Source organism: Anabrus simplex, chromosome 2 (assembly GCF_040414725.1).
Source record: "Anabrus simplex isolate iqAnaSimp1 chromosome 2, ASM4041472v1, whole genome shotgun sequence".
Lineage (NCBI taxonomy): Eukaryota > Metazoa > Arthropoda > Insecta > Orthoptera > Tettigoniidae > Anabrus > Anabrus simplex.
The window spans coordinates 844745248-844758874 of NC_090266.1; the positions used below are offsets into that span (position 1 = coordinate 844745248).

Genomic DNA, 13627 nt, shown 5'->3' on the forward strand with positions numbered 1-13627 from the left:
TATCTTGTGTATCACACAGGGATTTTCAGTATCTTACGAGGGAACACATATATGTGTTTCACTCGGATTCGGTTGAAATTTGGTAGGAATATTCGTGGGAGGCAGTAGAATGCTAAGGTGAAAACTGCATGTCCCCAGCGCAAGTTTAAACGCCAAAATAGAACAAATAAATAGTCGTAAAATTAGAAATGCCGCGGGAGTATCGGGGTATGCCGGAGAGGTAGGGAGGAGTGAAGCAGCGGACGTGAGCCAACCGGGCTGTGTCGAGCTGTGCCAGCAGCCAGGCAGCGTATAGTTAGCGCGTTCCCCTTAACTTCCCGATTAGATGCGCAAAACGTAAGTATGAAAACAGCACATGAAACAAGTGTACAAAGGACTATGTTTGAACAACGATGCCAATAAGGTTTGAAGAATTCACGCCCAAGTTCATGTTACTCGTTGTAATTAGTGCAATAGTGATTGTTTACAAAAAAGTGTACAAGGCATAGATACTGTGTGCATCATGCACATCTTACAGCGCTGTCGCTTTCACAAGTATTACATTGCTTATAGGAAGGCTCTTCTTTGAAACAATAATCGACTGGATTAACAAATTGTGAAGGTTTCTTGTTAACATAGCCACATTTGTACCAACTGTACTGCCACATGCTACGAAAACGCGGAGAGGAGAACTGGTTGTGCGTCAAAGATTGCACTTTTAAAATGTTGTTCCTTAAATGTACCTTGATGTCTAACGAGTTTAACAAAATTAAATCGTCCAAAAAAGCGTATAAATTGCTTCCAAATGCGGAAGCCCAAAACATCTAACAGCTGGATAAGTCCAGTGGCTCCTTTCGGAATTGTTTGAACATTAATGATTTTCTTACTCCCAGTTTTAGCATTTAAAATATTTTCTTCTTTCTGTCCGGTCCAGAAATCGAGAACTGAAACACTGTAATTTGGTACTAGCTCACAATAAACATCCCGTAACCATTTCTGTACAAGTTCTTTGGTCAGTTTTCCAGACTTTGAAGGCAAAGTGTACACATTTGGAGTGGTAAATAGTTTTTTCTTTCTATATTAGGACCAAATTTGCCATTTTTTCTTTCAACACCACTAGCAACTTAGGCAGGAGTTGTCCATCTGCCGAAATTATTGGCTGTATTGTGTAGCTATGAGTTAGTGAATTCATAGTTTGTGCTTCCGCTAATACGACTTTTCCTCCTCGTTCATTATGGGTCCTGCCAGAATGGAACTCTTCATGAAAACCAGACTGATCAGTATTAAACACGCACTCTGGGCCGTGACTTTCTATTAATTGCGACACTTCTTCAACAAACAGTGTCGCGTTACAATTAGTATCTTCTTGTTCAAATTGGTACTTTTTAGATACGAATTTGCAAATTTTTCTTGATCCAGTTTTGAATTTCTTTTTAAAACTCATTACCCAGGAATGAGACGTTCGAAACGTGTCGTATTTAACTAGACGAGCGTACTTTAAGGCCCATTTTTTAATATTTATACCGTGAACAATTTTGTTTCGTTGTCTACTTTCTTCGAACTTTTGATAAGTCTTCTTCGTAACAAATTTATTTTTTTCTTCCATTGTCCCACCGTTTTCCAGTTGTTGCTCCCACCTGTAAAGCTCTTGCCGGAACTTTAATTTACAAAACCTGTGTTTCACTGATGCGAAGCTCCTCTGTTTCCCACCTTTGTTTCGCCAATATTCGACGACCTTCTTCTTATAAGTTATTGGGATTAGGCATCGTTCAGCCGTTGTTGTGGATGCAAATCAAAGTCATCATCTGACATATCCAATGTGCCATCCAGTTCGACTGTCATATCGGTATCCAAAACCCTGTCGGCAATTAGACCTGTAAAACGGAGACAAGAACGCAATTCCTGCGAACGCTTGTTTTTCTCGTAAAAGTAAATATATATAAATACATTGATCTACTTACGATATAATTCCAATCCCAAATTCCTTTCATCTTCAGAAAATGGGGTGTCTTTTTTGTCACACTCTGCAAAACAATTCTGAAGGCACACTACTACATTCCACGGATTGAATGTCTTCTGTAGTGGGCGTTTTTCTTGTATCTAGGTGTAAAAAATCAATTATTACCGTACATGGTTAAAGTAAATATATAGAGTCACCATTCATAAAAATGACTATAAGTACGTCAGATTTTACCTGTCATTGTAAGAAAGTTGTCTCATCGGACGACTAATCAATGTGCACCTCTTGATCTGCTTTGACGTTTCTAATCGGGAAGATACGAGGTATGTGCGAAGTGCGGTGTAGTAAAGAAGAGTGGCCGGGAGGGTGGGGGGTGGGTAGTCATTCATTCGACTCGAGTGAGCAGCCCGACAATACGCTGCTCACGTCCGCTGCCTCGCTCCTCCCTACCTCTCCGCCACACCCAGATACTCCCGCGGCACTTCTAATTTTACGACTATTTATTTGTTCTATTTTGGCGTTTAAACTTGCGCTGGGGACATGCAGTTTTCACCTTAGCATTCTACTGCCTCCCACGAATATTCCTGCCAAATTTCAACCGAATCCGAGTGAACCACATGTATGTGTTCCCTCGTTAGTGTCGAGTATTCTGAAAATTAATGTACCCACTGAAGTTCAAACCAAGCTTCGTCGAACATGATCAGCGAAGGATCTAAATCTCCGTCATGCACGAATTTTAGCACCCACCGGCAGAAGTTAACATGAGCGACAGGATCTGCGACATCTAATTTGTGCACTACGGAAACGTTCTAAGGAAATATTTTTAGAATTTTAAGCCCTCTTAGCATTGAGGTGGACGAGATACCACACTCCCGTGCTAAAAGGCCAGACGATTTACGAGAGCTAACCTGAAATCTGGCTCGCATATATTCAAATTTTTTGTTAGATAAGACTTTTTTCATAAAGCATTTTTCTGTTTAAGACGGATCCAGTGGCACGCCACATGGACATATGGTTTAGATGATAGATGATGAGAAATTTTCGGAAATCGATTGCAATACTTGCGCACACACCTATCATACGATATATTTTAAGAAATATATGTTTCGACAATAAATATCGTTGCTCAATGGTGTACTTAACCATAATGGATACTTTTTACTGCGTACTTTCAAAATAATCACAATAACTGAGTGTGTCGAGCAAATCACATGTCTCACTAGCACAAGTACAGATCTCTACTAACGACCGAGTTTTACAGGACAGAAGATGGGGCAAGGAACCTGTTGTCTCTCGCCAGGTAGCTCCTTGCTCGTCGTTTAAGTGTGCCATTGTCACTGTACAACCATACTATGTAATACTGATATAATGGCGTATGACCTCCGGAGGGGACTGGTGAGGGTCTTTTTCTCGTAGGCGGCCTATTAGGCGACCTGCATGTCTGTGAAGATGAGGGCCCTCCCTAGGGTGATTTCTAATGCTGAATACACCACACACACCCAGCCCCAAGCCATGGAATTAACCAATTAAGGTCAAAATCCTCAACCCGGCCGGTAATCAAACGTAGGACCCTCTGGACCAATGGACAGCACGCTAACCATTTAGCCATGGAGCCGGACACCATGCCTAGTGTCCAACTACTTAAACTCTGCTAGTTTCAATATTGTGGTAGTGTGTGGATTTATTACCATAAAAAATGTCATTCGGCAGCCCTGAAGATGGTTTTCCGTGGTTTCCATTTTCACACCAGGCAAATGCTGGGGCTGTACCTTAATTATGGCCACGGCCGCTTCCTTTCCACTCCAAGCCCTTTCCTGTCCCATCGTCGCCATAAGACCTATCTGTGTCGGTGCGACGTAAGCAACTAGCAAACAATGGCATTGCCTTTGGAAGTATGAATATTCTTATTTCCCTGTATCACTGGCATTCCTGTTAAAGTTTTCCGATGGTACTAGGCAAAATAGCGCCTGTGGGCTCTCTACAAACAACAATTATTTCCTTTGACGGATACAGGCGGTATTACAGGAGCTCTACTCCCCAACCATAGCATAGATCTGAATTCCCAATGCACAGGCCAATTTTCGCCTAAAAGGCCTATACAGACTTTCGTACATTCACAAAGAAGTAACTATTAAAAAGCGAATATGATACAACTAAATGCAGCTTTCATTTTTCCGGAGGCCATAAAGAGAATAAGTTATGTAGGCCGAGAACGTGAAGCGTATCAGCTGATATGTGTGATCTTGTGTGTGTGTGATTTGTTGAGGCTAGGTTACCTGGCACTGGGGTTAGAGTATTGGTCCTTTGTTTTCAAATGTGTGTGCTGTCCGTCATCCAACCACAACGTCACAGACACAACCATTGTATCCCTGTATGGCATGCATTCCATCAACTGAGTGTCATAAATGGGAATCACTGCCAAATCGTTTGCTTTATTAGCTGAGCCGAAGATATATGTTTAAATCCAGTCAGTCCATGTCATAATTTAGACATTGAAAGTTACACCTAGATGGCGCGCGAAGTTCTAGATTAAAATTTACGTAAACCTCCAAACTTACTTTATGTTTGCATTGTTTCTTATCCTTTGTCCCTCCTTATTATTTCAAATTAAGTTAAGTTAAGTCAAGTTAAGTTTAAAATAGTGGGTCACATAGAATTCTTCTTTAATTTATTTCAGTTTGCTTGTTACAAAAGTACCAAACACTACGAGAAATTGTCTCACTGCAAACGCAGAGGCGTAGTCAAGGGTCGGGTGTTACCGGAGGTTAAAAAAACCACACCCCCACCCATGGCAAAAATAAAATAAACAGAAACTGAAAATAAACAATAAAGTAAATAAAACATTCAGAGACATAATTGTAGAACCAACAGGCCTGTTGAATCTATTTTCTAAGCAGCCTCCAAAGTTGGACTTTAGATTGTAAACTGAACATACCATTCGCTGTAAAACTATTGATTGTAATGTTCTTGTTCAATATTTTAATGTAGTGCAGTCTGAATATCAACATAATTCACTTGTGTCAGTGTCTTATACGCGCGCTACACACGCACAAGCATCTCCATTGTGTTCCCTCAACCCACTCCCCCATGCGCCGATCCTGGCTACGCTACTGTGCGAACGTGAAACTAATCTTGTGGGACTAGTCTAACTCCTGTCGTCTCACTTCGAGAGGATCAATGAGTCATGGGCCTAATTGAGCGACACCATCCGGAGCTGCTGAGACTTGCAGTAAAGCTACCATACTGTAGTCAACGTGTTTATTTTTGTGGTATCTTCCACAATAACTCATAACAAATGGTCGAATAATATCAATATTTCAAACTTCAAGAAGATGTATCCCTTGCACTTAGGTTAGGATACCTGTAAGCGTATATGTCTAAAGTTACTTTTAAATGAATTGTTATGTGATTGCTTTTACTTATCGTGTTATTCTACTCTAGAGGTTTTTGTCATTTTCATGTATAATTCCTTCGTTTTTCATATTTTTATTTTTACATGTCTTGTGTCGCTATCATGATATTTCTTGTTTAATACAATTTCTTGTAAAACTTTTCTTCGTGTAATTGTTATGTTTTTGTTATGTAATGTGAGTTCTCATTAATCTCGTTGCTATACTACTGTAGCAGACTTTGCCACCGAAACATCTACCCATTTCAGTCTACTTAATTAGAAGAATAAGAATAAGAATAAGAATAAGAATACGAATAAGAATAAGAATAATTAGCGTGCCCGTGTGAGAAAACTCGCATGTGGAAACGCGTAACCACCCTTTACCCCCACATCCATATCAGGGGTAAAATATGTTAGCGAATCGTGTTTACTTCTATAAAAATTATATATCAACCTTACTTTCAATGTACAGTATTTATGGAATATAAAATCCGAATCAAATTTATCTATTTATTTATTCATTATTTAGCGTATGGCAACACATTGGAATATACAACAATATATAAATCAAATACTAAAATAACTAGGGCCTTATTACTATTAGACATGAAACAGAGTATACAATGACAGTGTATACACTTATACAGTGAGAGTCAATTTGTCTATCTAGTTAAAAGCATCTGGAGTCAACGATAGAAAGTCCTTCAGATCTCCCGAGTATGACATAATACTACACTGCTGCACAATGTGTTGGATGGTCTGGGGAGTCGCTCCACAAACACAAGATGGATCAGAAATGTTGTTCCATTTGTGGAGGAAGTCATTACATACTCCATGGTTTGTACGAATCCTGTTGGCAGTTTTCCACGTACGTCGAGGCAGATCAAAACCAGCTGGTTTAGTTTGAGTATTTAAAACAGTTATAATGTCTGGCGGTGCATGTTGGATCCATTTTTTCCCCAATGATCATTTATATTGAAGCCTGTATTGGAAAGTTCAACAGCAGATTTAATTGCTAGATGTCTGGATTTTAACCTGCCAGATATTGCACTTGGAATGTAGTCATGAATTGGAAGGTCCGGGTGATCAAATATTTTCTTATATTCACGTAACAAAGCATCCTGTCTTCTCAGTGCAGGTGGATGAATGTGACTTAAAGTTGGGAGCCAAACTGTTGGTGTAGTTTTTAGACAACCTGTGATTGTACGCTTTGTAGTATTGAGCTGGATGTCGAGTTTGTTGGTATGGTTGCTGTTCAGCCAGACTGGAGCACAATATTCTGCTGTACTATAGAATAGTCCCAGTGCAGAGTAACGAAGTATTGCAGCTGTTGATCCCCATGTAGTACCACACAGCTTTTGAAGAATGTTGTTCCTGGAACGGATTTTGGCTGTTGTGTTATTCAGGTGTTGTCGATAAGTTAGGGATCTGTCAAGTGTGACACCCTACTACTTTGGAGCAGGATTATATTTAACTAGATTTTCAATAAAATAGATTTTCAGTTGTCGGTTTGGCTGTTTGTTATGAAGATGAAAACATAAAGATTCTGTTTTACTTGGGCTTGGTGTGAGTCGCCACTTGTGGTAATACTGCCATAGGACTGAAAGATCGTCTGCCAATATCCTTTCAGTTTCCTCTATGAATTTTCTACTGATGCCAATGGCTAGATCATATGCATAAGCAAATTTCCTGCTTACAGTATGAGGGATGTCCGCAATATATAGATTGAAAAGGATTGGTGCGAGTACAGAGCCCTGTGGAAGACCATTCTTCAAAGTTCTTAGCTTACTGATTTCCTTGCCCTTACGTAACCCCTGTTCGTTCTCTGTATTTTCAGACTGTCTGCACATATGATGGTAAACAATTGATATTCAGCGAAGAAATATTTTTCACAAAAATATTTAATTATTTTACTCGAAGAATTTGTTCACGAATAAATAATAGTTAACAACACTTCCTTTAAAACAACATTGGAAATAATGATACAGTCTTCCTCGACGATTTCTTTTTCGCTTTCCTAATACAAAATATCACAAAAACCTTTAACTCTAAGAGAAATCTACATAATATTCCCCGTGCGAGAACATGGGATTGGGTAAGTACAAACCTGCTCTTTGCAATTTTTGAACATGTGATTTATTAATGGTCATAGCAAGGGCTATTTTATTGGGACGAAAACATATTTACCAATAACGAACAAAGATAGCCAAATTTGGTACTAAAAGAAAGCCTACAATATCATCCTTACGACATACCAACGATAAGTGAGATATAGTTCCGTAGCAAGCGATAGATGGCAGAGGAAATAAGACCTGCATATGCACAACTACATGTTTTGCCGCGTATTTTCAGCGAAAATGTAACGCGTTTCTTTTAAAAAATCGTAAATATTTATAACGTGAAGTGCAATTTGTCACTGCTCCTGGAAATTTTCTTTCTTTTAACACCTCATTTATTAAGATTGGTTGGTTGCAAGAATCGCAAAAGAGAAGTATACAATAGAAATATTAATATTTCACGATTGAAAAAACCTAAAGAGCATAAATACTGAAATCATATTCATGCCAGGTTGAATAGCTCAGACGGTTGAGCGCTGGTCCTTTGATCTCAAGTTGGTGGGTTCGATCCCAACGCAGTCCGATGGTATTTGAAGGTGCTTATATTCCGTAGATTTACTGGCACGTAAAAGAATTCCTGCGAGACTAAATTTCGGCACCTCGGTGTTTCCGAAAACCAGAGAATATTATTATTATTATTATTATTATTATTATTATTATTATTATTATTATTATTATTATTATTATTATTAATTTCCGGCTCCTCATCTGAATGGTCAACAACAAGTCCTTCGCTTCAGACGGTCCCGGCTTCGATTTCTGGCCGGGTCAAGGATTTCAGCACTATATGGGCAATTCACCTGCCGCAGGGACTGCTTTTTTCTGTTCGTATTAAACATACCTCTTCATTTACATACAACACTTCGCACTACCAACCACGATAGGAACACACAATAGTGAATACATCCCTCCATATAGGATGGGCATCAGGAAGAACATTCGACCGTAAAACAGGCCCATGTCGACATTTGTGACATAGTTCGCAGCCGTGACGAAACCTGAATTATTATTATTATTATTATTATTATTATTATTATTATTATTATTATTATTATTATTATTGTTGTTGTTGTTGTAATAATAATGCCCCATCCCCAACTTAAATAATTATAGTTGTGCCTACTACTGCTGAAATCACAAGAATGAAAGTACTCAATATATGGACAAATGTGCAGGAGATTGATACCTAGTTATTCCTCAGGCAACAAGTGCTGAATTCGCTCAATATTAACTATGAAAAACTCATATGACCCACAAATTCAATACGACTAGATTATGTGTGTGTTTTCCAGAAGGACTCCATTAATACGCATGTGCTCCCAATTTTGAGGGGCCAGAGGAAGCGCAGTTGGTTAGGTGCTTGCACCCCACAATCAAGGTTGTGGGATCGAAACTCGATATATGTGTTCGGTATTAAATAGAGCCTAAAATGTGAGAGATCTGTGTTAATTATTTTAGTGACCTAAGAATACTTTTACCGAGCTCGAAGGCTGCAGTCGCTTAAGTGCGGCCAGTATCCAGTAATCGGGAGATAGTGGGTTCGAACCCCACTGTCGGTAGCCCTGAAGATGGTTTTCCGTGGTTTCCCATTTTCACACCAGGCAAATGCTGGGGCTGTACCTTAATTAAAGCCACGGCCGCTTCCTTCCCACTCGTAGGCCTTTCCTATCCCATCGTCGCCATAAGACATATCTGTGTCGGTGCGACGTAAAACAAAATAGCAAGAATACTTTGGCACTGTCGAGTAAAAACTCTGGTTAGCTCAATTGAAAAGAAGAGACTACTTGCTGACAACTCCTCGACCCTCCAGCTTCTACACTGTCAGTTACTGTGTTATTATGTCATTCAAAGTCTTTCTAAAGGGTCGTGTTAGTATGTCCCTGGAAGTTCTTCTTAAGAGTAAAGTTTTAATGTTCTATTTGGTGTGTTACAGTTGGTTTTTCCGTCAGAAGACACACGAGACACCACTGGATGAAGCGGAGCGCTATTTGGTAAGGGATGGCACGCTGGTGATTCCTAATGTGAAGGAATCAGACGCTGGAGCCTATTTCTGCAACGCGAGCAACAAGGAAGGCAGCGAGGTCCTCGAGCTCCAACTGAGCGTGGTGGCGCCGTTACAGGTTCACGTGCACCCTAGTCGCCAGACGGTGGATCTAGGGAAGAGTGCTGACTTGACTTGCACTGCCACCGGCTTCCCTCAAGGTTCCATGTCATGGCTGAAAGATGGCCAGCCTCTTCGCACTGGTGCTCGTGTCCGTCTGCTGACCAGAGACCACGTCCACGTCGTATCTGTCGCCAAAGAAGATCGCGGAATGTACCAGTGCTTCGTAAAGAACGAAGCGGAGATGGCCCAAGGTGTGGCCGAACTGCGGTTGGGAGGTAAGTCCATCGCGGGTTTGTTTCACAGTAATTACCGATTATAGTTACTGGTAAAGATGTATACATTTTCACAGTCTATTTAATTACGTGACTAAGAATACAGGATAAGTCTGAACATTATTCACCCTTGGATAAGCAGTCGCTAAAAAATAAAAATAAAAATAGAACCAACGCATGGTATTGAAGTTCTTCACCGGTACACTTTCTCAGTAACAACTGTTGTGGGTATCCACAGGGTTTGATAACAATCACTATTAAATTGCGAGGAACATACAGTACTATGCGCTCATTCTTCTTTTGAGCGGATACACAAAGATGAAGACACTCTTATGATTCTGTGTTCAATCAGTATTCGAAGAGGCGGTTCCGGAGGTGTTAGTCTAGCTCTTTCTCCTGTGACAGAAGATTCTCATTGTTGCATGTTCAAAGACCCTCTATTACGCTTGCTAGGAAACCATACTCCATTTCCTGTCATATGGAGTCGGTAACTATGTAATCTGGCCGCTTCAAACGACAATAATAATAATAATAATAATAATAATCGAGGACCTGTTCTGAAAAAGTAGAGAAGACTGGGAACTCGTTCGATATACATAGTTTGAAGTACTGAATATGATATAATATGCTGTTAATTAGAGGAAAAGTAAATACTTGTGAGAGTTAATAAACAATATAACATCAACAGCGGGCGTTGAATATGCCCAGATATCACTTGCCAGACACTCAGTGCCAAGCCAGTTAAATTTAAAATCCATGAGTCGAATCCTGACCAAGTCTGGTGGTGAGCATAATGACTGTCTCCTTAATGAGTGTCTACTTTTCACTGACAGCTTTTAAAACTTGAAGGTCTCATTTCTTATCAGTCCATCTCGTTCTGTTGATCCTCCTCCATATCCACATCTATACCGCCTCTAACCGAGCTCTCACGTTCTCCCAACTCTCCATTTTTCACACCCATGCAATTATACAGTCCAAATGAATGACTTTGAAAAATCCTTTCTTATCTCAATGCTCTATGTCAATAATTTCTGGAATAATTGCACTTTTGTCACTTTATAGTAGCAATAGCGAATTGTAGGTTTCTTCAACATGGAAATTATGAATTACTTGTAATGCAAACTCGTGTCCTCATCCCGAGGTGGTGCAGGACTTTTCAGACACATGAGCTGCATGTACCATTTCAACCACATACCAGCCCTCCTGGCATTCTTAAATTTCTGGCAGTACCTGGAATCGAACCCGGGCCCCAGTGGACGGTAGCTAATGATACTAACCGTTACGCTACAGAGGCGGACAGTACATATAATGAGACCACCTGTTGCTATTTCTTGCACCTGTCTCTTGCCAAAGGCCAGAGCAGAATGTAGCATCCACAGGTAATCCAGTCGCATTAATGTCAGTGACGGTATTAAAGCTTCTGAAGTGTGGGTGGTGCTGACTAATGACATTCAGAGTATGACTAGTATGAAAAGTGCTACTCATGGGGTCTGTCATGCTGCCATAGCACTTTTTCCTCATCCCGCCTAATGTGCCTCATTTATGTATCACCATCAGCTCTTTGCTGTTTGCCTGTAAATGCAAAACTTTTGGTAGTGTAAATTGAGGATCCAACCAGACTTCGGGTTTATGACCTAACATATCTAAATGTATGGAGAGGTGGGAAGACACACTTCAAATGTATGTTATTAAATTAAAGTCGAAGTATAAATGTATAAAGAGATAAAAATAACTGTAGACGTGATTTAATAAGACACACCAAGGCTATCTAGAAACTCAACAAAGAACCTGATACCGGCAGGTCCATAGAAAAGTCAAATCTTCCAAAAACTCTCCAAGGGGCTGAGCTGCGGGAGAAGGGGGATGTCGTATTTGGGTTCGAAAACAAAAGAGTATAAGCACGAAAGCGTAAGCATTTTCTCGCCCAGTGGAAAGTACTTCCTCCAACGGTATAAGGTAGGAAGACGTTTCGGATAATGATGTTTTCGGTTAAGCCATGAACATCTACTACTATTTATTTTATCTGATTACAGTTATGTATGTATGTATGTATGTGTGTATGTATTGGGCACATAAGCCTACAGATGCAAAAATATATTAAATATTGAGGCTCACTCTCCCACGTACTAAATGCTGTGATTCGCACGGCGGTCCTTTTGAATCTGTAGGATTATGAGTTCAGTATCTACATACATACGGTATATAAATAAATAAATAAATTAATAAATAAATACATACATACATACACACACACATACATACATACATACATATACATACATACATACATACATACATACATACATACATACATACATACATACATACATACATACATACATACATACATACATACTTACTGAGACTTTCCTAACTGTCTGACTAATTTTACAAATATTATAAAACTGCATTTAACTCGAAAAATATGAAATATCTGCATTTAAAATGGAAAATCTGAAAATTAATATTCATTAAATAAAATGCACACTCGTCGGACCTTGTACTCACACTTACTTGTTACCTGATTACTTACACATACGTTATTTTAAGGGCGCCAACTGCCACTCAGTGCAGCAATAATAGAATGAGACTGTTGACTATCTCTAGGGTGTGGGGTAATAAGCTTACTTTTGACAACATACCATATAAGTTCTGGTAAAAGGAGATTGGCGTTCGGTTTCCTCATTAATTTTGAGGTTAAGATATTTTACTGTCATTGAAATAAAACTATGTATTCGGTTGATAGAACAAAATATATCCTTTAAATAATATATAAAAAATAGCGAGTCTTGTTGCGATAAAACAGATGAGAATATGAAATTATGACATTGCAAGTGAAAGAAACTAGGCATGAATTTGAATTCTTCTTGACCGGACATTTAACAATTTATACGAAATATTTCCCTCACTGATTCACTTGACTGTACCTTCAACACTTTGAGTGTAATTACGACGTAATCCTTTGATCTGGTGTTTACTGTAGATGTGTCACGCCTAACTTGGTGATACATCCTTGTGACTGCTTCTTCTCCATATCATCTGACTTCTTTGTAAGTCAATATGGTATCCCTCTCTGACTCCATGGTAAGCCCTTGCGTCCGTGTCTTCAACTAAGTGAGCGACCAGCTTTGTCCTCACTCTCTCAATGACCAATAATTAATGGCTCACTGAGTCTTCTCCATCTCTCGTTCACACTTGTTGACTGACCGACTGAGGCCTCTTCATCTAGTAGACTTCTTCACTGTTCAGCTTCCGTTTAACTAATGACTGACGCTACAATATGCACCCACCTTTTATAGACGTTGGTTGACACAGCTACGTAATCTCCAGAAATAACAATGACATACTCCCACAACGCCTCAAACTGTTGCATGTAATGGAGAAATCCCCTGGGGCGGCTGAGTCTCTGAGCGAAATGCTGAAAGCTCACGATGACGTAGCCATGACGTGGCAATGACTTGGCAGAATCGCCAGTAGTGTTGTACAATATAACAACGTCACATCCAACATCTGACATATCGAAACTCTCACTGTACAGATATTTATTGTTAATCTACATATACGTATATATGCATACACTCAATTACAAATACGCAAGCGACAAGCATTGTATAATGGAACTGAATAATAATTATAACAAAATAATATTAATCTCACAGATAAAATAATAATATGCGTACATAATAATAATAATAATAATAATAATAATACAGATAAAATAATAATAATAAAATACAGATATTATCTTGTAACGGGATTTGAACCGTTACAATACATACATACATACATACATACATACATACA

The 13627-nt window shown here is 39.3% G+C and overlaps 1 protein-coding gene across 1 annotated transcript in view; it reads left to right on the forward strand.

Annotated features, from left to right (window-relative positions):
* LOC136863709 (cell adhesion molecule Dscam2) overlaps positions 1–13627 on the forward strand; it is a 1676531-nt gene that overhangs the window by 1221175 nt on the left and 441729 nt on the right. Inside the window, exon 6 of the mRNA XM_068226050.1 lies at positions 9381–9826. Within this exon, the coding sequence (XP_068082151.1) occupies positions 9381–9826 (446 nt within the window). The remainder of the gene's footprint in view (positions 1–9380; positions 9827–13627) is intronic.